Raw genomic sequence first — 25,361 nt, forward strand, 5'->3', positions numbered from 1 at the left:
CAGCTAAACAGGAGAGAGAAAAAAATCTTACTGGCTTTTTGTTTAAAATGATCCCACCACTCTGCCACCATGTCAAGGTTCCTTCCCCACTCTGAACTCTAGGGTACAGAGGTGGGGACCTGTATGAGAACCTCTAACCTTAACTACCAGCTTAGATTTGGTTTTGCTGCCACCACCCAAATTATTTGAGTTATTTGGGAGACTGTCTACTTCCTCCAAGTACTACAACCCTTCCCTGGGTAGCCTTGAGAGACTTTTCCACCAAGTTCTTGGTGAACATCAATCCAAACTCTTGGATCTTAAAATAAGGAGAAAGTAACTATTCCCTCTCCTCCCCTGCCCCCCATTCCTGGTGAGTCCAGATCCAACCCCTGTGGATCTTAAAACAAGGAAAAATCAATCAGGTTCTTAAAGAAGGCTTTTAATTAAAGAAAGAGGTAAAAATCATCTCTGTAAAATCAGGATGGAAAATAACTTTACAGGGTAATCAGATTTAAAGAGCCCAGAGGAGCCACCTCTAGCCTTAGGTTCAAAGTTACAGCAAACAGAGGTAACCCCTTTAGCAAAAGGAACATTTACAAGTTGAGAAAACAAAGATAAAGCTAACATGCCTTGCCTGGCTGTTACTTACAAGTTTGAAATATGAGAGACTTCTTCAGAAAGATTTTGGAGAGCATGGATTGATGTCTGGTCCCTTTTAGTCCCAAGAGCGAACAACCCCCAAAACCGCAAGCACAAACAAAAGCCTTCCCCCCACCAAAATTTGAAAGTATCTTGTTCCCTTATTGGTCCTTTGGGTCAGGTGTTAGCCAGGTTACCTGAGCTTCTTAACCCTTTACAGGTAAAAGGATTTTGGCATCTCTGGCCAGGAGGGATTTTATAGTATTGTACACAGGAGGGATGTTACTCTTCCCTTTATAGTTATGACAGAGCCCTTTCCCAAACAATATTTATATATGCTAGTGGGGAGGGAGGGGTCTTCTGAAGGGTAGCAGCTGGCCTGGCAACTTTCTGTCTCAAAAGCTATTGTCCTTATTGTGGTCTTCGACTGTAAGTGCTTTTGGTTCCATTGTAGTGTCTAAACAGAGCTTCTATCTAGAGGAAGGTTTCACTGCACTTCAAAGGAGTTGCTAGAGTGAAGGATTGGGCAGTGTTTCAGCTGAACCATATGTTTTTATTGTATTTCACTACTACCATACGCCTATAGCTTGGAATTGAATGTTAGTGCCTAAGCAAAATGACAAAAAGCTTGAGCAGGAACCTGTGGTATTTCTAGCATGGTGAGGAAGCTCTGAATTTTGTGGCCTTTAATTTAACGTTAGGTGATGTTGTAGAGTGAGGCTTCTTAGTACTGGATGGAGGGGGGAACTGCCCAGCATGGAGTTTTTCAGATACCTCAAAGATAAACATAAGGGTCTGATTCTGCAGCTGGTCCCCCTGTGAAGATATCAATTGACTAATGGCATTTCTGTAGCTGGCCCAGCTGCAGAATTTTGGTGCTTAATCGATGGCCCACAACAAAAGGCTTGGGTGAATTTTCATCCCCATATCGGCTCTCCTGTGCAGGTATTCAGAATAGTGAGCACTTGTTTGGGGAACCCTCCTGAGACCTTCTCCTGGGAGTTCCGAGATAAGGAGAAGAACTACCACAAGATTGGCCCTGTGACACCACTGCAGTTCTATCAGGAACACATCAAACCCCTCTTCAACATGGAAGACAAGGTTGGAGAATACAACAAACGCCTGCTGTTTCTGAAGCACATATAGTACTATGTGCTGTTGCTGAAGGAGGGCTTCTTGCAGGGCTTGCTATGGGGAATGTGTGAGGCTATCAATTGAGTCCAAGTTGGCCTTGAATTTATTCCCCCTTCTTCCTTTCTGCATCCATGTCCCTTTTTGTATTTGCTCTGTGCCCCTCACTTGGTTTTGTGTTAATTTGGATGGCTTTTTATGGATTAATTGTACTTGTGTTTTCATGCTGCTGCAAGATCTTGAGTGACTTAGCTATGGGGGCCTTGATAATATAATATAATAATAATTAGAATAGAATAAGATTCCTGTGCAGCACTTAGGGATACGTGGACCAGCTTAGAGCACGTCTTCTATTGCACTCAATAAACTTCAGATGTTCCAGCTGAAGCTGTCCTCACTTGCATGGGATGGTCAGCTAGCTAGAGCAGAAGAACTAATCTGATACCAAGAGTTTTTGGTGTGTGTGGTTTTCTTTTTTTCTTTGAGGCTTCAATTGATTTGTAATTTAACTAGTGATATCTTACTCATGGCAGATTTGTCTAGTGAATGATCCTCGACCCCAGAACCACTACAACAAGCTGTACACGGTAGCATACCTGGGCAACCTGGTGGGAGGAAGAAAAACACTCTACAACAACCAGCCTGTTGATCTGTTGAAGAAGCTGGCTGCAGCTTCTATTAAAGGTGGCGAGGTTTGTGTTTGTTCCAATCAGTGGCACAACATTATTTTTTCCTTACCTAGTGTAAGAGGCTATCTTGGGACGTGGCCCAAGCATGACTATTTTCTCCTATTTTTAGGCTGTGTGGTTTGGCTGCGATGTTGGAAAATACTTCCATAGCAAGCTGGGCATCATTGACTTGAATGTGTAAGTGCAGGAAATCTAAAACACAATTGGTTTTGGGCTCTCTGTTCATGGCAATCTTGCTACAAATTGAAAATGCTAAGGTGACAAATGTCCAAAAAATGATTTTTACCCAAAATGAGTAAGACAAGTGTGCATTTAGCTCTCTATTCCTGTTAAATCCCCTTCCTTTTTGGCTGTTAAATGAAATGTTGATACTCTAAAAATGTGCTCAGATGCTAATTTACTGATGTGAAATGTTAATGTAAAATATTCTTAGCCGAAGAGAAATGGACTTAAATGCAGTATATCTTGTCTGTGCCTCTTGCAAGGCAAAAAAGAAGGGAATGTAGGACCCCTCTGAATGTCTTGTGTAGTTACTTGAATTCCCTAGTACTTAGTGAATGTCATTCCAAAAAGGGTCCATTAGTATTTATTTTCACTCGAGATTTGAAGAGGAGTTAAGTATAAGTCAAAGCCCTATGCAATACACCACTGATTCCTCCTTCCCTCCTGTTTTCACCTCCTTTTGTATGGCTTACTTGTAGGTTTAATCATGAGCTGGTGTTCGGTGTCTCCGTCAAGAACATGAACAAAGCAGAACGGTTAATCTTTGGAGAATCAATGATGACCCATGCCATGGTCCTCACTGCATTCACGGAGAAGGTAAGATCTCCTCCGCAAGCACTTGTGCTGTTTGCACAGATGTATTTGAACTCTCCTGCAGTTTGTGCTCAGGGTTCATTCACAATGTACATATGCTGCCCTTTAGCAGAACATGTGCAGGACATCACACCTGCGCATGATGCCTATGATGTCTTATTCGCCTGTGTCACTTGTTTGGAGAAACTTAAAATTTAATTTACCATCAAGTGAACAATCCTGGACAGAGCTGTGGCTTGGTTTTTGTGCCCAGAAATTCTTTGAGAAGGGCAAAGAAACTTGGCTTGTCTTTTCTAGGAACTTAAAATATAGCTTTGCTGGCTTTAAATGGTATGTGAATTCTGATTTATCCTACTGACGAGGGAATCCAAGATGCTAGCACATCTCTCTCTACAACACACTACTTAATCTCTAGTCTAAGTCTAGCACCAAGCTTCTACTGCTTTAAAACCTGATTGAATGGCCTGCAGGAGGTACTCGAATAACTAACAATCCCTCAAAATTAGTAGCATATGACCTCTGACGCATCCAATAATGGCAGAGAAGAATCTAAACCCCCAAACAGCAGTACAGCTCTTAGCACTTCTACATTGCCAACAGCAGTACTGCATGCTAATAAACAAGGGAAATGGCATCTGAGAGACCCATGTGAAATTCAGTATCTTTGGATACCTGGAAGTCGTCGTCATTTTCAGCTTTTGTGTTTTCTGGAAAAATCGAGGAGACTTCCCCCTACATCAGAACACACAGTCAAAGTTTTTAAGATTCCTTTGAAAAAGTAATCTCTTCCAAACCAAGGTTACTTGGTCTGAGAAGTAAGTGCTTACATATTACTGAAAACTTTCCCCGAGAGTCAGGACTTCATGCAAAGGTGTGATATGGGATTGTTGAGCCATCACTTTTTTTCTCAAACTACTTTTCAAAATATAATAATATGCTGCATACTGGTCTTCTACAATTTACACATGCTTTTCAAGTGTCAGATTACAGAACTAATCCTGTGTAAAGATTAGGATTTAAATCTCTAATTTTCAAAAATCAATAGAATAGCCTTTAAATGATTTGTACATTTGTAGCTGTTTGAAATTCTTACACAAACTTTACACTGATTACAGGTTTATATAAGTGTATAGTAACTTTATAGTTAAAAAAAAAAAACACATAAGGAACGTAAAGTGACTCATGCTGCAATCTGGTTTCTTTTCACACTGAATTGTTTTTTGGAACAGCAAAAGTTATATAAGTAGAAATTCCTTCCCAGCAGTCTGCTTCCTTGATTTGCAGCTCATATTTTTGACCCTCTAACTTTCGCATACCAAAACCCTAAAACTCTGATTCCAATAGCCAGATTGTGTCAATGAATGGGCTCTGTTATACTGCCAACTAATCCCAGAACTTTTGACAAATGTAAGGAGGATCTGCTAAACTAAAAACATGTTCCCATACATAGACTATATATACTTTGGGTCTTGAATGTGAGATGGATGTCTCTAGGGCCAAGAGGTCACTTAAAGGAAATAGTGGTGCCTTAACTCTAGAGGATGTCCAGAATTTGAAGGCATTTTTTCTTACTAAAATAATACCTAGGTTGTGTGTTTGAACATGTTGCCTTATATAAACCTTGACTTTGAAAGCTCCTCTAGATTAAAGGTAGTTGTAAATCCATCAAAGCATTATTTTTTTAACCTGTTTTGTAAAAGGCTTTGATTGCAATGGGATTTTCTTCAATGTTACAATGTAATTTATTTCCAGAAGAGGCACATTTAATCCATGCCAGTATTTCTAAACCATGCTATATACTTTTGTTCAACTTACATGGTCCGTGCTTATGAGTGGACTCAATTTAGTGCTTTTGGTACATCTCTTGAGTATCTCATTTTAAGGACTCTTGTCTACCTCAAGTATTTTTCCCAACCTCATCCCAAAACTATAAAACATCAGTGTAGTTACTACAGTAATAAAGGAAAGTAAGGGGCAGATTTTTCCAAAGACCAGAGCTAAGGCTACATTATCAGGAACATCACAGAAGAGGACAGAATACCAGAAGAAAGGGGGAGAAATGAATTCATAGTTCTTCATGGGTGCTGCTATGGAGAAGCCTGTGGATTAAGGATCTTATTTAGTAAGCACATGGGGGTTATCTTCTCAGTGCTCCTGTTTGCTCGATAATGTAAAAACAGACTAGACTCTTTCAGAATGTGGATTATATGCTAGAGTGCTAATACAGCTTGGAATGGAATGCAGTCTTCTCTACATTAGAGAACTGCTTTGTCATTGAACCAGTTTAAACACAAACAATTCAGGGTTTGACACTTGCCTTAATGAATGTTTCATGTTTGTCTCTTCTCTTAAGCCATGTCCTGAACTGTTTCAGTTGCAATGACTCCTAGTTACCGATACCCTAGTAACAGTTCCAGAATGCACTGCTTCTGAGCTGAACCAGGGAGATTTCACCAGTGCACTGTGGGGCACTAGAAGGACTAGCAGAACTGTTTCAGCAAGTCTGAGTCCACACTGCCACTAAACTGGTTCAGTTTGAACTGATCATTAAACATGCTGAAAGCCAGTGTGGACTCAGACTAGCTGAAAGAATTCAGCACGACCCCCTAATGACCCGCATTTGAGGAGATAATGTGGTGGTGGCCTGCAGCCTTTCTTGGGGGTCCTAACTGGCTTCCATTTTTTAATGTCAACCAAGCAACTGTTCCCCATGAAGGCTGTGAAAGTCTACTTTGGGGAGGCTTAAAAAAAAAACCTATGGTGAAACAGCTAATAGGCATCCCTCTGGAAGAGACTGTCTTCAGGGAGACCAAAGCTGAGACATGGTGTGTGAGGGGGAATCTTCCATTGAAAGGCTGAAAGTTAAAAGTGGGCTTTTTCCACCCTAATAATCCCAATGAGCAGCCCCTATAGTATCCAGGTAAGTTTACATCAGTGCTGCCCTCACTCAGCAATCATCAAGAACCAGTACATGGAAAGACCTTCCAGGCTGTGAATGCAAACAGGAAAAGTACTTCTGTCAATAGGAGAGGAAGTTATTTTGCTGACCATTCCTATTATGGGAAGGGAAAGTGTCATGGGGCTTAGGGGAGGGCATAAGTGTTAAGATGTCTAACTCGTGTAACATTGTGTTTTTATCTAAGACCTAAAATGGTTTGAGCTAATTCACTGAAAAAGACACATAAATTTGCTTGAGTCCTCTTTTCTGCTGAGGTTTTTGATATTAAAATATAGCAGAACGCTTTAGTGTTTTTCTTCTGCCTTGATTAAACTACCTATTTGTTGCTGATTCTAAAAAAAGTGACTCTTTGGGCACATCCACTGTTCCTCATTAGCTAAAAACATTACACACCCTCCAATAGGATGGAATGCTGCCTCAGGGGAGCTTGAGTACCTTTCATGTGACATGTTACTTTGTGGACTTACGTACATTTGATTCTAAGAAAGGACTTGAATAGACTAGATACTCTATAGGTGGATATGCAAGCTGCAGGTTATCCAAGAAACTGTAAGCATCTTTCAAACCAGATTAGCAAGGATAATCACAGGAAAGAAGAAACATCTCTCAAAATCTTACCAAAGTTTCTAGAAGTAGTTCCACATACTGTCATCTGTTAGAATTACCTGACTGAGTCCAACTCAAGGCCACGGGGGAAGAATTTTATAAACTTAAGATACTTAGTTTTTGTTACTGTTGTGACAGTCATGCAAATAGAAACATTCTCTGAGAAACTTTGTCAAACAGGTAACATAGGTTCTGGACTTTAAGTCCACTACTAATAGGTAAAGTATGCATGTAATGCAACTGCAAAGTCGCAGTCCCTTTTAAAAACTGTCTTACAAAACACATCTACGTTGTGTTTTTACAATAGAAAAATGGAATAATTACCTCAACTAATCAGATTACCTTAAAAGAGGGAGACAATTTCTTACAACAGTCAGTGCTTCTGCTTCTAAAATCACCAACAGAACTGCAAAACTTTCTTGTTCTGAGAGTCTGCCTACTAGTTTCCTTAGTGTGAGTATCAAAGATATCTGTTTGTCAGGTTGGTGGTGGTTCTGTTGGCAATGATTTTAGAAGCTGAAGCACTGACTGTCAGAAACTTTGAGGAATTTCTCCACTGAATGCATGTTTTACTTCCTCCTTTCTTCAGGATGGGCAAGAAGGATCATTTGAGAAATGGAAGGTGGAGAACTCCTGGGGTGAAGACCGTGGTATTAAAGGTAACATAAATTGTAGCAGTCACATGAATACATTGCTGAGCTCCATATATGGAAATAAAGAACTACATAAGAATGGCTGTACTAGGTCAGACCAAAGGTCCATCTAGCCCAATATCCTGTCTATCAACAGTAGCCAATGCCAGCTGCCCCAGAGGGAATTAACTTAACAGGTAATGATCAAGTGATCTCTCTCTCTGCCAATCTAGGGACACCATTCCTTACCCATCCTGGCTAATAGCCATTAATGGACTTGACCTCCATGAATGTATCCAGTTCTCTTTTAAACGCTGTTATGTTCCTAGCCTTGACAACCTCCTCAGGCAAGGAGTTCCACAAGTTGACTGTGTGCTGTGTAAAGAACTTCCTTTTATTCGTTTTAAACCTGCTGCCCATTAATTTCATTTGGTGGCCCCTAGTTCTTGTATTATGGGAATAAGTAAATAACTTTTCCTTATCCACTTTCTCCACATCACTCATGATTTTATATACCTCTATCATATCCCCCCTTGGTCTCCTCTCTTCCAAGCTGAAGAGGCCTAGCCTCTTTAATCTCTCCTCACATGGGACCCATTCCAAACCCGTAATCATTTTAGTTGCACTTCTCTGAACCTTTCCTAGTGTCAGTATATCTTTTTTGAGATGATGAGACCACATCTGTATGCAGTATTCAAGATGTGGGCGTACCATTGATTTATATAAGGGCAATAATATATTCTCCTTCTTATTCTCTATCCCCTTTTTAGTGATTCCTAACATCTTGTTTGCTTTTTTGACAACCTCTGCACACTGTGTGGACATCTTCAGAGAACTATCCACAATGACGCCAAGATGTTTTCCTGATTCGTTGTAGCTAAATTAGACCCCATCATATTGTGTGTGTATATAGTTGGGGGTTATTTTTTCCAATGTGCATTGCATTACTTTACTTTTATCCACATTAAATTTCATTTGCCATTTTGTTGCCCAATCACTTAGTTTTGTGAGATCTCTTTGAAGTTCTTCAGTCTGCTTTGGTCTTAATTATCTTGAGCAGTGTAGTATCATCTGCAAACTTTGCCATCTCACTGTTTACCGCTTTCTCCAGATCATTTATGAAAACTGGAAGGGAAAAGGGCCTTGTGGTGGTAGGCATTTCATAGATGTCAGTTGAGGCAAAAGATTACTAACAGCAAGTGTGCACCAAGTGAGATCCTACACCATAATACTTGTAGGAAGAGAAACAGTAATCTTAGTGTAGTCATGTTTTCTTCAAAACTCATGTCCCACAGAGTTAGTTGCAGAATAATATAGTCTACCTCAGTCTCCAGTGGTCTAGGAGCTGAGAACAATGGTTTTCAACCTGTGGACTCTGGGGGGTTTGCAGACTGTGCCTAAGATTTCCAAAGGGGTCTGCTCCTTCATTTGAATTTTTTTAGGGGTCTGCAAATGAAGAAAAATGTTAAACCACTGGCTTAGAAGCATAATTCTGAACTTGGTACTAGGCAGGGATCCATCATGTGCTACCTGTTTGGCTGAATGCTGCCTCGTGAAATGGCAATGAATGTCCGTATTTATTTCCCATAGGAGCGATTTAGGTGACTGCCATTCCAATTGTACTTGTTTATGGAATCAGTTAAGGTAGGGCAGAAAAATACGCTTTGACTTTTACTGAAGTTTCAGATTTGACTTTTCAGAATGTGGTGATTACACAGGACGGATCCCTAACAAGCTCACTGTAAAATCCTGTCAGACTGAAACATGGAGGCTGAGTCACACTAGAGTTCACTGTCCCTAGGTCACAGGCTAAAGTGATGCTGAAGGTAGATTAAGGAATTCCTTCTGCAGTTTGGCAACAGAAGAGGTGCAAGAGGCAGTGTAATTACCGAAGATAAGCAGACAAGTAGATGCATACAATATGTTCACTCTGCAAGCCAGGGAAAGAAAAGGAGTAGCTAGGCTGGGCATTGTGGGCTTCCTCAGCCATATCCCTGAAGCAAGAATCAGGAATTTATTTTAAAATCCTCAAATGGGAAAATAAGACATGACTATACAATGAAACCAGCTTATAGTGAACTTGGAAGTATTCCAGTTCCGTTCATAGTGAAGTGAATTGAAATCCCGAATTGTTGTGATGTATTAAAGTGCCAACTGCAATTCATGTTCTGGTGCAACCTTGGCTTTGTTGTGTCAGTGGAACAAATGACTTCATCATAAGCAACCACCAGAAACAGTAAAGATGGAGACTGAAGATTTCAGTTGTGCTCTTTCCATTGTTTGTGACCTGTCTTCAAAAAAGTCTGCTGCCCAGAGCCTCTGAGATGGGATTAGATAACATGGACTGTGCAGGACATACTATACTGAACTTTTTCAGAAGGGTAGTCTTGGGTTATGCCAAATCCAGGGGTTCTAGAGACCTACGTTCTATTCCTGACTCTGCTGCAGGTTTCCCGTGTGATTTTGGGCTAATCACTTAATTTCTGTACTTCTGTTTTCCCATCAGTAGACCATAGATAAGAGAGATCTTGCATACTACAAGGCCCATTTAATGTTTGTAAAGCATTTTGAGACCCCATATGTGAGGATAAATACAAGTGCGCAGTCTGCATTATCGGGGATGTCTTGGCCTTGTCTCATAACTATTTTAGCAATTTGATAGTGCTAATCTTTTAATCTCCACATGAAAAATATAATGAATGGATGTTGGCTGACCTCTCCCACCAAACTCAGTGGCACAGAATTTCTGTAAACAAATTTTTAAGTGCTAGTAATATTTCTCCTAATCAACAGATCACTGGCTCCTTCCCCTCTAGCTTGATTGATTTCTAATTGTTGTTGCATTATATAAATACTTCTTGGAATGACTAGAATGAACTTGAGGCAGCAATAAAACTGTTTGATGCCCTGCAGAGCTGAGTGGTTTATTGGTGGTTTCCTGTAGAGAGTTTTGTTTCCTTTGTAGTGATGCCAAACTATGGCCGAGTATATTATGCTGTGGAGAAGGCAGGACCTCTCAAACATCTGTATGACTTGCCAAGAGGAATTTCAGGAAATAGGCACGTTTGCCTGTCCGTTTACTTCTCCTAATTGACAGCAGTGAAACATGACAACCAATATAATACACACGAGAGATTAGAGGTGATATTTAAAAAGTTGCTTGTTCAGCTCATGTCTAAGAAAATCCTAGTTCTAGTTTAAAGTTGATAGGTAGTTGGAGTCTTTAAAAAATTTGTGAAAAGGGTGCTAAAAAAGTTCTTTTTTAATTAGCTAAATAGATGATTGCTTTGTAATAACCTACTTGTACATCCCTAGCTTAAGGCCAGCAGGGACCATAGATCATCTAGTCTGACCTCCTGTATAGCACAGGCCTTTAAATTTCACCCAGGCAACCCTGTATTGAGCCCAATAACTGTGTTTTTAAAACAATCTTGCAGAAAGGCATCCAGTCTTGATTTGAAAACATCGAGAGAGAGAATCCACCACTTCTCTTAGTAGCTTGTGCCTACTGCCATGCAATTCTGCACTTTTGCTGCCTTCGCTAACACAGTAGAGCATGGACCACAAGCATTAGAGGTGTGAAATCAAAATGTTCTCTTATGAAGTCTTCCCTTCCTCCTAATTCTGTCCTTTCCTCCTCCCAGTACTATATGCCACATTGTGGTGGTGTTTTAGGATTGCTTAGGAACATTGGGCTGCAAACCCTGGTTACCAAAGGGTTGCCCATCCATTGTGAGGGGGACACTGATTTGTAGTAGTATTGCTTTTGCCCAGCCATAAGCGAATCTTATTTTAAAAAAGATACTGTCATAACTAATTTGAAAAACAAAAGTGTACAAATTCTGGATCAGTTAATGAAATCTGTGCTATTCTTAGTAAGCCCATTCCACACCTGTAAGTGCTTCATATCTTCTCCCCCCAACAAACATGTCACCTGCCTAACACCTTAAGTGCAACATACAATGGCAAGCAAGTGCATTCAGCCCAGAATATATGAATAGCTTCATAGCAACAAACCTGTGCCTGCTCCGCTATATTCCTAATGAACCTACTTCAACAAAAAACAGCGTGCTACACAGAACTCATAAGGTTTGATAGCCGAAGATTATCCATGTCAAGGGGTTTGTTCTCAAATCCTTCTGCATGGACCTGGTCTAGATTAGTTTGTCAAATGCCCATCTAGTCTGAAATGTATTACTTATTGCAAAATAATAAAAGTATAGCATTACTGTCTGATTAAGTTTCTGTTTGGGAGGAAGAGAGTCTCTTTGCTCTTCTGTGTAGTTTCTTTTGCTGCAAAATATGTAATTCTCCCATCTGAAAATAAGCTAACACTTTTGTTCTGAAATAGCCAGAATTCCAGAGATTATGCAAAGGACATCTTTTAAAGAGGGCCAATAGATAAACTAGGAACAGCTGTGCAGGAGCAAATTAGGCAGTGGTCACTTCCAAGAAATCTCTTAGCACATGCTTCTCTCAAAAATCCTTTATCTTTTTTAAATAGATTGCATTTGTCTTTCCTTCCTAACTTAATTGGCACGTTTTATGCTGAGACTTTCCGATTATAGCATCCTGCTTATTATCTAGCTCTCTTTACCAGAGTTGTCTCATCTGTAGGATCTCACCAAGCTGCAGCTAATATTATTCAAATAATAATGCTTCTACAGAGACATGAAAGCTAAATGTTGCTTTCATGTGGTACGTCCACAGCATTCATTTCAGATGCAATTTCGTTCTTCTAACTTTTTGTCTAATGAAATTTATTCTGGAAATCAGGCACTGATAGTATGCCTGGTTCTGGTCACTTATGAGCAGATATTGTGCAAGGTATTGCAACTCTACCAGTGGACATCTACCTTAATCTCAAAACCTTTTTTCCAACTGTGTCCATATAAAGCTATGCTAAAAATCTGACCTGCAGGCTCCCCAGTCTTGAGCTGTAGCATTCCCTGGACAGGGACTTGATAGGCAGATAACTATATCAAAGACATTCTGGTTTTGTGGTGGGGGATTAATGCCTAGTTACTCTTCAGCCATGCCAAGGCTTGCTAAATTCCCACTGTGCCTGTGGGTCTTTCACCTCATAATGGGGTATATTTAGAACAAGTTCTTTGATTTTATTCTTGTGGAGTCACAGACAGGTCTTTGAGTTTAATTTCAGAGAACACCCTATGGCCTTATATTTTAAGCTACTGATGTAATCTTTCTGGTTACATGAAAAATTCACTAACACTTCAGATATTCCTGGTAGGTGCCTATGTTTTTGCTACTGCTTCTTCATATGCAGCAGCTTGTCTATCCAGACAACTATTTAAATTCAAAGTACAATACTCGTGTTTTTCCAACAAAAATCCAATAGAAGTCTTAATAGAGAATTGACTGTGAAACTAAACTGAAACACTCAACTTTACAATGTTGACGAGCCTTGGGGGGAGGGGAGGTGTCCATCCATTAGAACAGATGCACTTGAGAATATTGCATCATGTAAAGAAACAGTCAACACCGAAGAGTTAATATTGAACCTCTAGCTTCCTTCCCATGCACAAATTAATAGATCTAGTATTCAACTAGTAAGCATTACTTTCTATAGTGTTTTTGGTATGCTTATGTCATAGCACTTGCTCATTAACAAGATATGGGTTGCGTTCAAAATCCAGGCCAATACAGCAACCACTGTCATGATCATATCTTGAATGTGTGGGGTCTCCAGTGAATGGCACTTGTTCTGTATGAGAGGCTTTAGGTACTTGGCTTGTTATGTTGGGTGCCATTAATCTGGTTGTGGAGGAATGCTTCTAGAAAAATAAGTGCTCCCACTTGTTGTCCTTTACAAATACTTAGCATGGAATTCATTGGGACTTAGCTCCTTTGCTGGTATGTTTGTTAGGGTAATGAGTCATTTCTGTCCCAAAGTGTGGTGTAAAGACATCATGTAAAGTTGAGCATGCTGGGTATATGCATTCTTTGGGGACAATGCTTGTAGAACAGTGTAAGGGAAAAGATGAATAAGACTACTGGAAGGTTTAATGGTGGTCACATTCAGGTCAGTTATTAGCAACTTTGCAATTGCCTTTTCCCTATTCAGAAGAAGGTTTGAATGTGGCTTTGAAGTGAAATAAATTTAATTGGTCTGAGTGCTTAGAGGGTATACTTCCTTATTTCAAACACTTGATGTAGGATAGACCCCTTTAAGCCCAAAAGGCAGCCATTACTCATGAGGAGTACACATTTTAAGCGGTTAAGGATTACAATCAGTGTGTTGGTGGAGCTGTGCAAATGGTGACACCAGGCTGGAGCATTGGTGGGAGCTCCCAGAGGAGGACTGCGATACCTGGACAGGTCTGTGTAGGAAGAGCCTCTGCTACTCCTGGCTCCTCATTAGTTTCCCTCACAAGAGTACTAAAATCCAAAGTCAACCCGACAATAACTGCTGTAACTACATAAGATGACAACATACAGCACTTCAGACTTTCAGAGTTTAAAAATAACAAGCTGAAAGCTAACCAGATTACTCATGTTGCTCAAGACTTGCTCTGTGGAGCTTGTAGTCTGCCAGCACTGCAGCTTAAGCTGCTTTTTTTTATAACCAGCAACACCTAGTTACTGCCTCAAGTGTCACTTTATTACAAACATGAACTCCTTTTGTATCAGTTCTTCTATGTGTATTTCATAGGAGCTCAACTGTTCCTTTAGAATTCCAAAACGGGTTGATGTCTTACTGTAAAGTGTTGCACTGTTTTGTACAGGGGATGTAAATCTGTGTCCATGTTCCTGACACGAACATGTGCACACACCGCATACATGTGAACACAATATCCTTTGGGATGGGTTAGTCATTCATCTGCTCTTTCATATGATGCAACCTTTCTTTAGTCTTGCTTATTGCCCGTTTGTTGTGTTTAGGTCAGGGAGTTGTCTGGGCAATTTCCTTATACTTTTAAATGTTCCATCAGACCTAGCTGGTTTGAGCTGTTTCTTTGGTTCAAGCAAACACTTTGGGGTGGTAAACCCTAAGATGGTTTTCTCATCTGTAGGCCACAACAACCTTCCCTTTAACTGAGAGTAACTAGACATATTCCTCCAGAGCCTGTCAGCTCTTTGTTGGACACTGACCGTAAGAGATGACTTGCAAGCAGCATGGTGCTTCATCCCCACCTCTGCCTTTTCAGCATTCAGCCCCTGCTGGCTCAGGGAGTTGGAGATTTGAACTCTAATACCCTAGCAACTTGCTAGGCTGTTGACTGAGCCTGGAAGCAAGCTTTGTACCTTATCTATCTCAGGAAGGATTTGGGCAGCACCATCTCACAGCCTATCCTTGTAAAGCTGTACATGGATAAACCAATACAGAGCACCAATGTCCATCACTAGGGAAGAGTCCCAGGATTACATTACACTTGACACATAACATTTGAGACCCAGTTGGCAGTTTGGGATAAAACAGGCCCCAACTTCACTGTTTCTTGAACAGGACGTCAAAGGGTACCCACCACTTGAAACAATACAGCAGAGATTAGGCTTTCAGGCCATGAGGGTGAAGTTATAATGGGATATAGAAACTACTGGCATTCCCCCATGTGCACCCCTTCCTTTGGACCCATATTATCCAGTTGGGTCCCTTTACACAGCTGGTGTGGTGTGGTACCTGACAGCCCACCAGTCTTCCTAAACTTGCCTAATCCTGGCAGTGAAGGCTGGATCAAAGAAGGGCCTTCACACTATGCAGCTGCTGAAGGTGGGGAGCAATTTAACCACATCTGCTATAGGGTGTGTGTGACTAGGGAGCAGAACGATCACTAGGGTGCTTGTAGTGGGGAAAGGGAAGCCTGTGGAACAGTGAACATCACCTCTCCTAAATATTCACTAATTACATGATTCTCTTGTAACACTCTAGTTTTCTTGGAATCCCTTTAGTTTTTTCCAAGGAATGAAGTCAATTGTTGACAAATATTGCATTGGTGGGTGGTTGGCTTTTTTCTTTTTGAAATAAGACAAATTTCCTTCCAGGAAAACTTTCCATTCTATGATTTATTGGTCACTTTATCAGCCTTGCAGATGAGTTTAATAACTCTGCTCACTCTGTGTCTTGAGGAATCAGTACAGTATTACCCAGCTCTGAACCCAGCATCTCCAATCAGACATCTTTTTAAAACCAAGGAGGAGGTCTCCAAGGGTGACTGTTGAATGAACATTGAATCATGTTATCCCATCTGTTCGACAGGGGGTCTTGGTCTGTCTTACTGTATGTCTTCAGCTAGTGGCCATGTAAACTGTTGTTAGTTTGTCATCCCTTTTGACACTCTCCTCCTCCTCTTATTCCGAGCATCCTTTCTACAGCCTCATTCTTTCTCTGTATCCTAGGAACTTGACTATAGTGTCTGAGCACCGGGGAACCTTGTTTTTATCCTCGCGCTCCTGTGAGGTATGGCAGTTCTGTTAGCCCATTGTATAGATGGGGAACTAAGGCACAGAGGTGCCAAGTGGCTTATCCGTTTTCACACAGGAAGTCTGGCAGAGCAGGGACTTTAGCCTGGGTCTCCCAAGTCCTAGTGTAGTGCCCGAACCACTGGACCAACCTTGTTTGGCTCTTCCTAATAAAATGCTCCCTTCATTTAGGCTTCTCTTGGGGGAAGAAGTGAGAAACATGAAGCAGCTTTGTGATAGGGTAGTACTTGAGAACTAAATGTCATACTGTACTTATTGGGCAGTCATCTGTTAGGCCCTAGTGTGCCTCTTGTCAGAACACAAAGATACTATGCCAGAATCTGTGTGGTTTTTTCTCTCTCTCCAATAAACAGACACGGCTAGAGTAGAAACACTAGACTGATGGGTGGATGGGCCTAGAGGGGCTTCACTTCTGCCCTGAAATACAATCAAAACTCACTATCCTGTGCTTATCCCTCTTAACTGGAATGCAGAGCCTGGGGTTCTGTTTGGACAGGATGTGGGGATGGGGGTGTATATATAGTTTCCTTTGAGGCATGGGAATAATTCCATTTAATGAAGAAAATTATGGCTTTCTATGTGACCCTGGCTACAGGCTGCCTCAAGCAACAGTGACCATCCCTGTTCGCATGTTCTGAAGTTTTACTTGGCACTTCCTCCTTGTTCAGACACTGCGATCCCAATCAGTACAGTCCAGCTCTGGCATGCAGAATGTCAACAGCCACAGAGGCAGGGAGTTCATTATCCTCGCAGGGTGCAATTACTTGTTGGCTGTCAGGAGTGAGAGGTTTTTTGTGTCCCAAGAACTCATATCCTGAAGAAAGAGAACAATCAAGGCGGCTTCCCTTGGCAGTACCTCCAAACTGGCTCCTAGCTTGCATTACAATGGATAGGCTTTTTAATTTATGGGAATTCAATCTGATATCTTGCTTTAGAAACAAGATGGTGTAGATAGATGCACTTATTGTCCATATTCTTTGGGCATTTTCTTGTTTGATTTGATTGTGTGGTGATATTGTTATAGGGACATGACGAACTTTATTACACAAAGCTTCATCTGTCTTCTATCAAATAGAGCCTCCTTCTCCCTGACAGTGCACTTTCTCAATTCATGCTGAATTCCCTGGAATGAGATGGTGGGTAATACCTGCAATTTCTGTTTCAGCGAGCAGGATTATGCTGAAAGCCAAGATGTTTTAGATGTAGGATTTTCTTCTTTATACAGGTAGAAGGCTCTTGCATTAAGATTCTCAGCCAGAGCCTCATAGACTCTAGGACTGGAAGGGACCTTGAGAGGTCATAGAGTCCAGTCGCCTGCCCTCATGGCAGGACCAAATACTGTCTAGACCATCCCTAATAGACATTTATCTAACCTACTCTTAAATATCTCCAGAGATGGAGATTCCACAACTTCCCTAGGCAATCTATTCCAGTGTTTAACTACCCTGACAGGAACTTTTTCCTAATGTCCAACCTAAATCTCCCTTGCTGCAGTTTAAGCCCATTGCTTCTTGTTCTATCATTGGAGGCTAAGGTGAACAAGTTTTCTCCCTCCTCCTGATGACACCCTTTTAGATACCTGAAAACTGCTATCATGTCTCCTCTCAGTCTTCTCTTTTCCAAAACTAAACAAACCCAATTCCTTCAGCCTTCTTCATAGGTCATGTTCTCAAGATCTTTAATCATTCTTGTTGCTCTTCTCTGGACCCTCTCCAATTTCTCCACATCTTTCTTGAAATGCGGTGCCCAGAACTGGACACAATACTCCAGCTGAGGCCTGACCAGCGCAGAGTAAAGCGGAAGAATGACTTCTCGTGGCTTTTTTACAACACACCTGTTAATGCATCCCAGAATCACCTTTGCTTTTTTGCAACAGTATCACACTGACTCATATTAAGCTTGTTTCCACTATGACCCCTAGATCTTTCTGCCATACTCCTTCCTAGACAGTCTCTTCCCTTTCTGTATGTGTGAAACTGATTGTTCCTTCCTAAGTGGAGCACTTTGCATTTATCTTTATTGAACTTCATCCTGTTTACCTCAGACCACTTCTCCAATTTGTCCAGATCATTTTGAATTTTGACCCTGTCCTCCAAAGCAGTTGCAATCCCTCCCAGTTTGGTATCGTCCGCAAACTTAAGTGTACTTTCTATGCCAACATCTAAATCATTGATGAAGATATTGAACAGAGCCGGTCCCAAAACAGACCCCTGCGGAACCCCACTTGTTATACCTTTCCAGCAGGATTGGGAGCCATTAATAACTACTTTCTGAGTACGGTTATCCAGCCAGTTATGCACCCACCTTATAGTAGCCCCATCTAAATTGTACTTTCCTAGTTTATCTATAAGAATAGAGTGGGAACAGTGTAAACATGAGGTGCAGTTTATCCTTAAGATTTATTTCAGCCAGAGGGTGTCTCAGTGGCTTTGTTTGAGGGAAGAAATTAGCATCTAACATGGACACACACATTCTTTCCATCTCCTGAAATGGAGTTCTGGACAAGGAAGCCCAGATAACTGGAGTAGTTAATAAGCATGGATAAAACAGTCTGAAGTTTAGCCTAAGCAATCTGGATTGTATCTAGTGCATTGTAGTTCAGCTAAATAGGCATATTCATTATGCCCTTTAAAACAGCAACACATGACTGAGCGATTTATAACGTGAGCCTCCTGTATTCAGAGGGTCTGCCTTTTGTATGATCTATGCCCCAGGACTGCTGTTTGTTGCCCAAATTATAAATCCTTTTGTTCTGGCTCAGACCCTCTTGTTCAGTACAGATGGTCTCTTCCTTGCACAAAGGTGCCTATATTTGCAAAGCTCTTTTCAGGATTTCCTATCCAAGACACTCTTGTCAAACTTTCTTTCTATTTAGGCTTGTTGCTCCAAGTCTCTGTTGTAGCTAAAATCTAATTAATCAGGTAGTTCATAATAACTAAAAACAGAAAATTGAAGTCTCCAAGACTGTCATGAAAGTTGCTGTGGAAATATGATTGCTGTTTATGATTGACAGTATGAAGCTGTCAGACATGATACAATTTTCCATAAGATCTATGCCTCCCCATATCATTAATGTTCTTTGTTAGTAACATACTTTGTTTTTTATCTCCAGGTTACCTGATCATGTCTGATGACTGGTTTTCTGAGTATGTTTATGAAGTGGTGGTGGATAAGAAGTATGTGCCAGAAGACATCTTAGCAGTGATGCAGCAGGAACCCATTGTCTTGCCAGCATGGGACCCCATGGGTGCATTAGCCAAGTGAATTGCACAGTACCTGCCTCCTAATGGTCAACCAGAAGTAGATGTGATAGAGAATCCCAGAGACTGGAAGCCATAGCCAAATGATGAGACCAAGCACACAGCTTGGTCCATAGTCTTTAAACGTATGTGAAGGATTTTTTTGGGGAAATAGCGCTTTGCTGAATGGCTGAATACAAAAACTGTCGGGCTATTCTGTGTGCACACGTGCACAAAATTTACTCTCCTCATCATGATACTGTATAACAAGTGCTTTCAATGTCAGTTTGGGTTTTTACCTTTTAATGAACATAATTCTGTAAAACTGTTTTGACCAGTGCTTTCCATAGGGGAGAGGGTTGTAGATGGCCACATTTTAGGCTAACTGGCTGAGTGATATTAGGAAAAGTACAGCAAAATGTTTAAGAAATCTTTCATATTTTTATTTGTACTATAGAAGTGTCCAGATTCAGTATTGGCTTTATTTTGTTTCTAGGGAGCTATTCACATTTTTGGTTTTCTGCATAATAGGAGTTCCTCTAAGGAGGTCAGTGTACAGACAGTTCCATTTTCTTCTTGTAATTTTTCCAAAACTGTTTCTTCTTCCAGCAGCATTGAGTCTTTGTACTTAGGGAAGAGCAGAAAGCAAGTCAGACAATCAAAGTATGACAGACTGATTCTGGTGTGTTAATCTTGACTCACAGGAGCGTTATTTTTCAATAAGATTAGCAAGGACAACCATAATATAACAGGCAAAGTTAAAGAATATGGTACTCTAGCACAGTGGTCTCCAAACTTTTTTGGTTACGCACCCCTATCAGTAAAAAAAAACAAAACAACAACTTTGGAGCACGCACCCCCGCCTGAACTGCCAAAGCAGTGCTGCTCTGGCAGTGCTCCTCCTGCCATGCACCCCAAAGGGTCCTCTTGCACACCCCCAACTTTGGAGACCACTGCTCTAGCAAAACTGGGTTTTTAATTATTGCATTTTTATGTGGACATCTTCAACTAGATGGTGCTATGACGCTTTTAAATAAAACACTTTCTGGAGGTACGGGTAGAGCTGTTTTCTTTTATAAACTAGCTACATGTAACTTCATTGAATGGGAAAGATGCTAGTGACCCATAAACAACTCTTGGGGAGCCAAAACACTAGCAGTTCAGCAAGGCATGTTGCTTATCTTCTCCATAGCACACACACACAGGCTCTCCACCCATGCTGTGTACAGTGTGACACTCACACCACAGGCGCTTAAATACCAAGGTGATGAGCACAGTGTAAATGCTTGGATTCAAATCAAGCCAAGCTGTTAAACTGCCTACCATGACCTCTGTGACAATGACTTGTGCTGTTCTGCATAGAGCCTTTACTCACTGGGGAAGGGAAAAAGGTGGGGTTGGACAAAGTGATGAGAATATTGACAGAATAGTCCACTAACTTATTATAGATAAAACAGTGCTGGCCTACAAACAAGCAATGAATGGGATTCTTGGGGTTCCAAGTTCAGCTTCCGTTACTGATGTACTTTCATCAAAAAGTATCTTTTTCACCTCTAGTAGGGCCCATTAAAAATTCATGGTGTAAAGAGAAGCAAAGACTTGGCTGCAAACAGAATTGCTTAAACCTTTTCCTTCTAATATTAGTCACTAACAGAAATTTGAAGCTGTACTTAAGCATTCCACTGCATATGTTCCCAGATTTCAAACACACAACTGCTTGGATTTCCTCCAGAACTACCTCTGGAAAAATGGATTGTCCTTGATTTCTACAAGAAAGGTCTGTGGAAGCCTGCATTTTACAGCAGATAGGAGGGGTCTCTGATATGCTTCATGTTTATAAAGCACATTCATATATGCTTGTCCAAACCCCGCCCACATAAAGAAGCACTAATGTACACCTGCAAACTAACTTAGCTGTGGCAAGTAAGCAATTTTCTTGGTGTTGAATGTGGTTCTGAAGTAGGCTAAGGCTCATGCATGGGCTTTTGCTTCCCAAAATTCAATATCCTAGTTACTTTAAGGTTTTTGCTTTTGATGTTGCATGTTTACCACTCGATTATAGCCATCAAAGGGAGTTAACTTCTTTTGAGATACAGTGATCGTGTGTTTTGCCTATACCAGCTCTGATGATTGAGTTTGACAAGCTTAAACTGTGTTCAAGCCCATTTGTTTGTTTTGGAATATTTTAAACTATTGTCCAGTGTGTGCTTATCTCTGCTGTTCTTGCCCGGATGTTTCCTAGTACAGTTTATACAATAGCTTGTTCCCCCCAAAACACAGATCATTCTGATGGCTGAAACCATGCTATGTAAAATGAAGCCAGTCTGGCAGACGCAGTATTCTATCTACACCCACTGCTGCTCTAAAATCTTTGCAAGGGAGATGGAGGAGAGAAATATATTCCAGTATTTCCTCTGCTGTGATAACTCCAAGGGCTGTTAAATCAAAAGCTTTCAGTAGTCCATGCCAATATGTGTAAGGGTATGTCTATCTTCAAGATGGAAGTGTAACTTCTAGCTTGAGGAGATGCCTCTGTTAGCTCTGATCCAGCTAGTGCACTAAAAATGAGGGTAACTGTGGTGGTAGGAGGGCTAGCCTCTTGGAGTATGACACCCTCCAAGCCATTGGGTGTCTACTCAGCACAGATACCCATTCAGAGCAGTGGTGTTACACCAGTGCTTAATCTGTAATGGAAGAGGTGCCGGGGCTCAAGCAATACTTTTACATTTGTAACTGATGCCGGGCCTCTGGACTACCAGGCCCAGAGGTGCCAGGGCTCAGCCCTGGCATGAGTTAAGCACTGGTTACACTCATTCTTAGCTTTCAAGCTTGATCACAGCTAGTGTGGGAATGTCTCCTAGAGCTGACCATTACCATCTCTAGTGCAATGTGTAGCCATGCCTTTACTGTACTTTGAAGCTGACAGGGACACCACTAGGACGTTGTGTGTTGAGTTACTTGCATTGTCACAGGAATTTTCAATAGTCTGATTCCAGTTTTGTGCCACTGGCAGCAACCAGGAGTTGTATGCTCCTGTTTGTTCTATATACATTCTTATACAGTGCTCTTTGCTGTAGTAGCTGGGTCCCCTGCCAAGGGCCATTTTTATCTAATAAAACAGATCAGCTGCCTTAGCTATTGGTGGTTATGTTGACTATTAAACAACACTGAAGTTATTTGTAATTTTTTTTAAATTGCAACATTTGAAATGTTGATTAAAATTCATATGTATAAATAGATTCCTCCCCACCAGCTCCTGTTTGATAGTGTGATAGATGTAAAATGTCCATACTAATCTCGGGATAGTGGGGCCCCATGGCTTTGGTAATGTATTCTTTTGGGTGCCATCAAATAATAAATGATGACTAGTTGTGCCCTCCTGAGGCAAGAGCTTTGTGCATCACCGCATAATGGAATTTACACAACAGCAAAACTGAAGAAAATTAATTCCAACCCTCCCTCCTGCTTTATTTTTATATTTGTATGACTTTAATGATCGATTGGCTGCTAATGTCAGAAGGCAATTGTCCCTCGTATTTAGATTCAAATTTAGGCCTAATCCAACAAACCTGGTAACTTTTCAGATGCAAATTATTAAAGAATTATGAAATTTATAGAATGTTAAATTTTTTTAAATTCTTAATTGAAGTGTCCTGTATTACTTCAGATGTCCCTGCTTTTACAGATGGGGCAGCTGAGGCAGAGAGTGGTGAAGTAGTTCCTGGTCTGAGGCTCATCATCAATTTACCAGACCATGCTGCCTCTTTGTCCTAAAGGAAAATGTGGTAATGTGAATAGCAACCTTCAGTGTTAGTTTAAGAATGGAGACAGCCAGAGAAAACACTGATAAGCCTCAAGATGTGTTATGAAAACCAGGTTCTGGTAGTCCCAAAAGAACCTCTGTCTCTCTTCTGACATGCACACAAATACATTAGTGATATGGAGCGAGTTGCCAAGCTGGTACAGCAAGTGTGAGCCTAGTACTTCTTCATTCTGGTTTTACGGGACAGTTTAAGCGAGGAACATTTTGTTTTTCTCCAGTCTGTTTTTAGGGGCTGGATCAGAGAAGAGAGGATTAGGATTAAAACTGCATTTCAACTAATAGAATACAAATCTATGAATAAATCTGGCCTGCTCTGTGTACAGTCCCAGGGCAAGGGAAACTCTGTCCGTAAGGGACTGTAAATCCAGATTACAAGGAAACATTCATATCCAGTTGGTAAAAAGAGGTTGAGACTAGAATGGGGGGAGGAGCGAAAGAAGCCCAACACCTCAGAGCTCTCTCCTTACCTAGCTTAGTTGTATCCCTGATAAACAGTTTGCCATCAGCCAGTCCATGTGCAGTTCAAAGATCTTTCTCTCCATGTGCAATGTGCATTTGTTTCACTTTTATGAATATAACCATAACACTTTCATGTGATAGTTCACAGAAGGTCCCTCCCTGCAACCTGTTATGACAATGCCCTACTAGGTGTGAAGCATATCCTGCCTTCCCCACATAACAGCTCCTGAATTTTTCATCCAGGGTTTTTGCAAAGCCACCTACCTATATACACTTTCTTCCTACTCATAGCATAAAATGTGCTTTGTACCCATGTCCTGCTGGACTAGAACTGAGATTAAACTTCATATTCTGTTTCCCTGTGGTAGCTTGTTGCAGCAATGATCCTTTAATTTTGCACTCAAGGAAGGTGTTCTAAACACAAGACTGGGGGCCTGTAACTTAGATCAGTTACAAGTTCTGGTGTAGGCTCTATTTGGACCCAGGGTAGGTAACATAGGGTTATATCACCCTCTTCTGGGGGAAAGCCTATGCTTCAAGAAAACCCTACAAGATAATACTTATAGAGTTCCTAACTAGTCATCCTGTTCAGGCTGAAATTTTCAATGTAAGGTGTCTGCTTACACTTTTTTTTTTTTTTTAAAGTTCTAATAAAATGGTTCAGCCATTTCTGGGAAGTTGATTAGTGAAAAAATTTGTTTTGCCCATGTTAAATGTTTTTTTTTTCTTACAACTTTTTTTTACTGGAAAGCTTTAGCCTCCCCTATGCTTTTGGAGTAAAAGCTTGAAATACGGCAGGCATGTGCTTTTTGCTGTTTCCCTGAAAATTCACCCAAATTTGGCCAAGTTCTAAGCCTTTGAAAAAATCTGTTTGCACATGCTCAGAAGAGACTGCTTAGAGTTTGGCAGCTAAACTCTCCTGAGATTCCATTTGCACTTAGCATGCTCCAGTTCAGTGCTTCAGGGGCTGAACAAGACGTTCCCTGAAACTGCTAACTCCCACTTAATGTGGCACCAGAACTGAAAACAGGGATATTGTTTTTCCCATGCTTCCAATGTTCCCTTGGCAGCATCTAGGCAGTGTGGAGGAGGCAGCTTCCTGACTCAGATGTAGACAGGGCAACAGCTGGACCTGGGTGGAGTGGACAGTAGTGGAGGGAATATACGGGGACAAGGAGACTAGCGGGTAGACGGTGAGACCAAGGGCTTGTCTACACAGAAACACTCAGGAAATTAAATCTGAATTAATTAAATATGTGAATTTAAAATGGATGAGTTAAACTGCTCTGAACCCTTGTGTGGACACTCATTCAGAATTAAAGTTGCCTTAATTTGATTTAGTTTAATTTACTTCAACCCCACCCCAGGGACCATCCACGTGTGCCAAGATATGCAGAAAAGAGGCCCCAGGCAGACAGTTTACTGACACTCTTACAGGAAACTCTTACTGACAGAATATCAACAGCTGCAAAACCTGCCGCTGTATCTCCACTGCTGTGATGAGCAGTATGCTCCATTACACACCTTTCAAGATCCCCGGGGCCTACACATGCCTATCACAATCTGGTGTGCCTCAATCAGTGCATCAAATGCCCCAGCCACAGCTATGTGGGATCACTGCACTCTCAGCTGAACTCACTGTTGCAACTGAAATCAATGGGCACTCTGCTTTGAACACACAAACTGTTACATAATGCTAAGTACTCTGAAAAATCATACGCATGTCATCTCAGATCAGGCACCCAAAATTAGCTGAGTCTTTGACCTCAATCTTTTTGTGCCTCAGTTGTCCTTTTGTAAAATAGGAATAATATCATCCTTTCACTTCACTGGGGTGTTGTGAAAATAAATTCACTAATGTAGGGGAAGTGGTCAGCTACTATAGTGATAGGTGATACAGAAAAGTCCATGAATAAATTAATAATCAGATTTTGGGATGCAATT

At 41.0% G+C, this 25,361-nt stretch overlaps 1 protein-coding gene across 2 annotated transcripts in view; it reads left to right on the top strand.

Annotated features, from left to right (window-relative positions):
• BLMH (bleomycin hydrolase) overlaps window positions 1-20,189 on the top strand; it is a 35,582-nt gene extending 15,393 nt beyond the window's left edge. For both annotated transcript variants that reach the window (XM_050929581.1, XM_050929582.1), the window contains exons 7-12: window positions 1,567-1,722; window positions 2,286-2,444; window positions 2,551-2,618; window positions 3,143-3,260; window positions 7,412-7,481; window positions 19,009-20,189. In XM_050929581.1, the coding sequence (XP_050785538.1) occupies window positions 1,567-1,722; window positions 2,286-2,444; window positions 2,551-2,618; window positions 3,143-3,260; window positions 7,412-7,481; window positions 19,009-19,160 (723 nt within the window). In that variant the 3' untranslated portion in view covers window positions 19,161-20,189. The remainder of the gene's footprint in view (window positions 1-1,566; window positions 1,723-2,285; window positions 2,445-2,550; window positions 2,619-3,142; window positions 3,261-7,411; window positions 7,482-19,008) is intronic.
• Window positions 20,190-25,361: the final 5,172 nt, after the last annotated feature.

This window comes from Gopherus flavomarginatus, chromosome 19 (assembly GCF_025201925.1).
Source record: "Gopherus flavomarginatus isolate rGopFla2 chromosome 19, rGopFla2.mat.asm, whole genome shotgun sequence".
NCBI lineage: Eukaryota > Metazoa > Chordata > Testudines > Testudinidae > Gopherus > Gopherus flavomarginatus.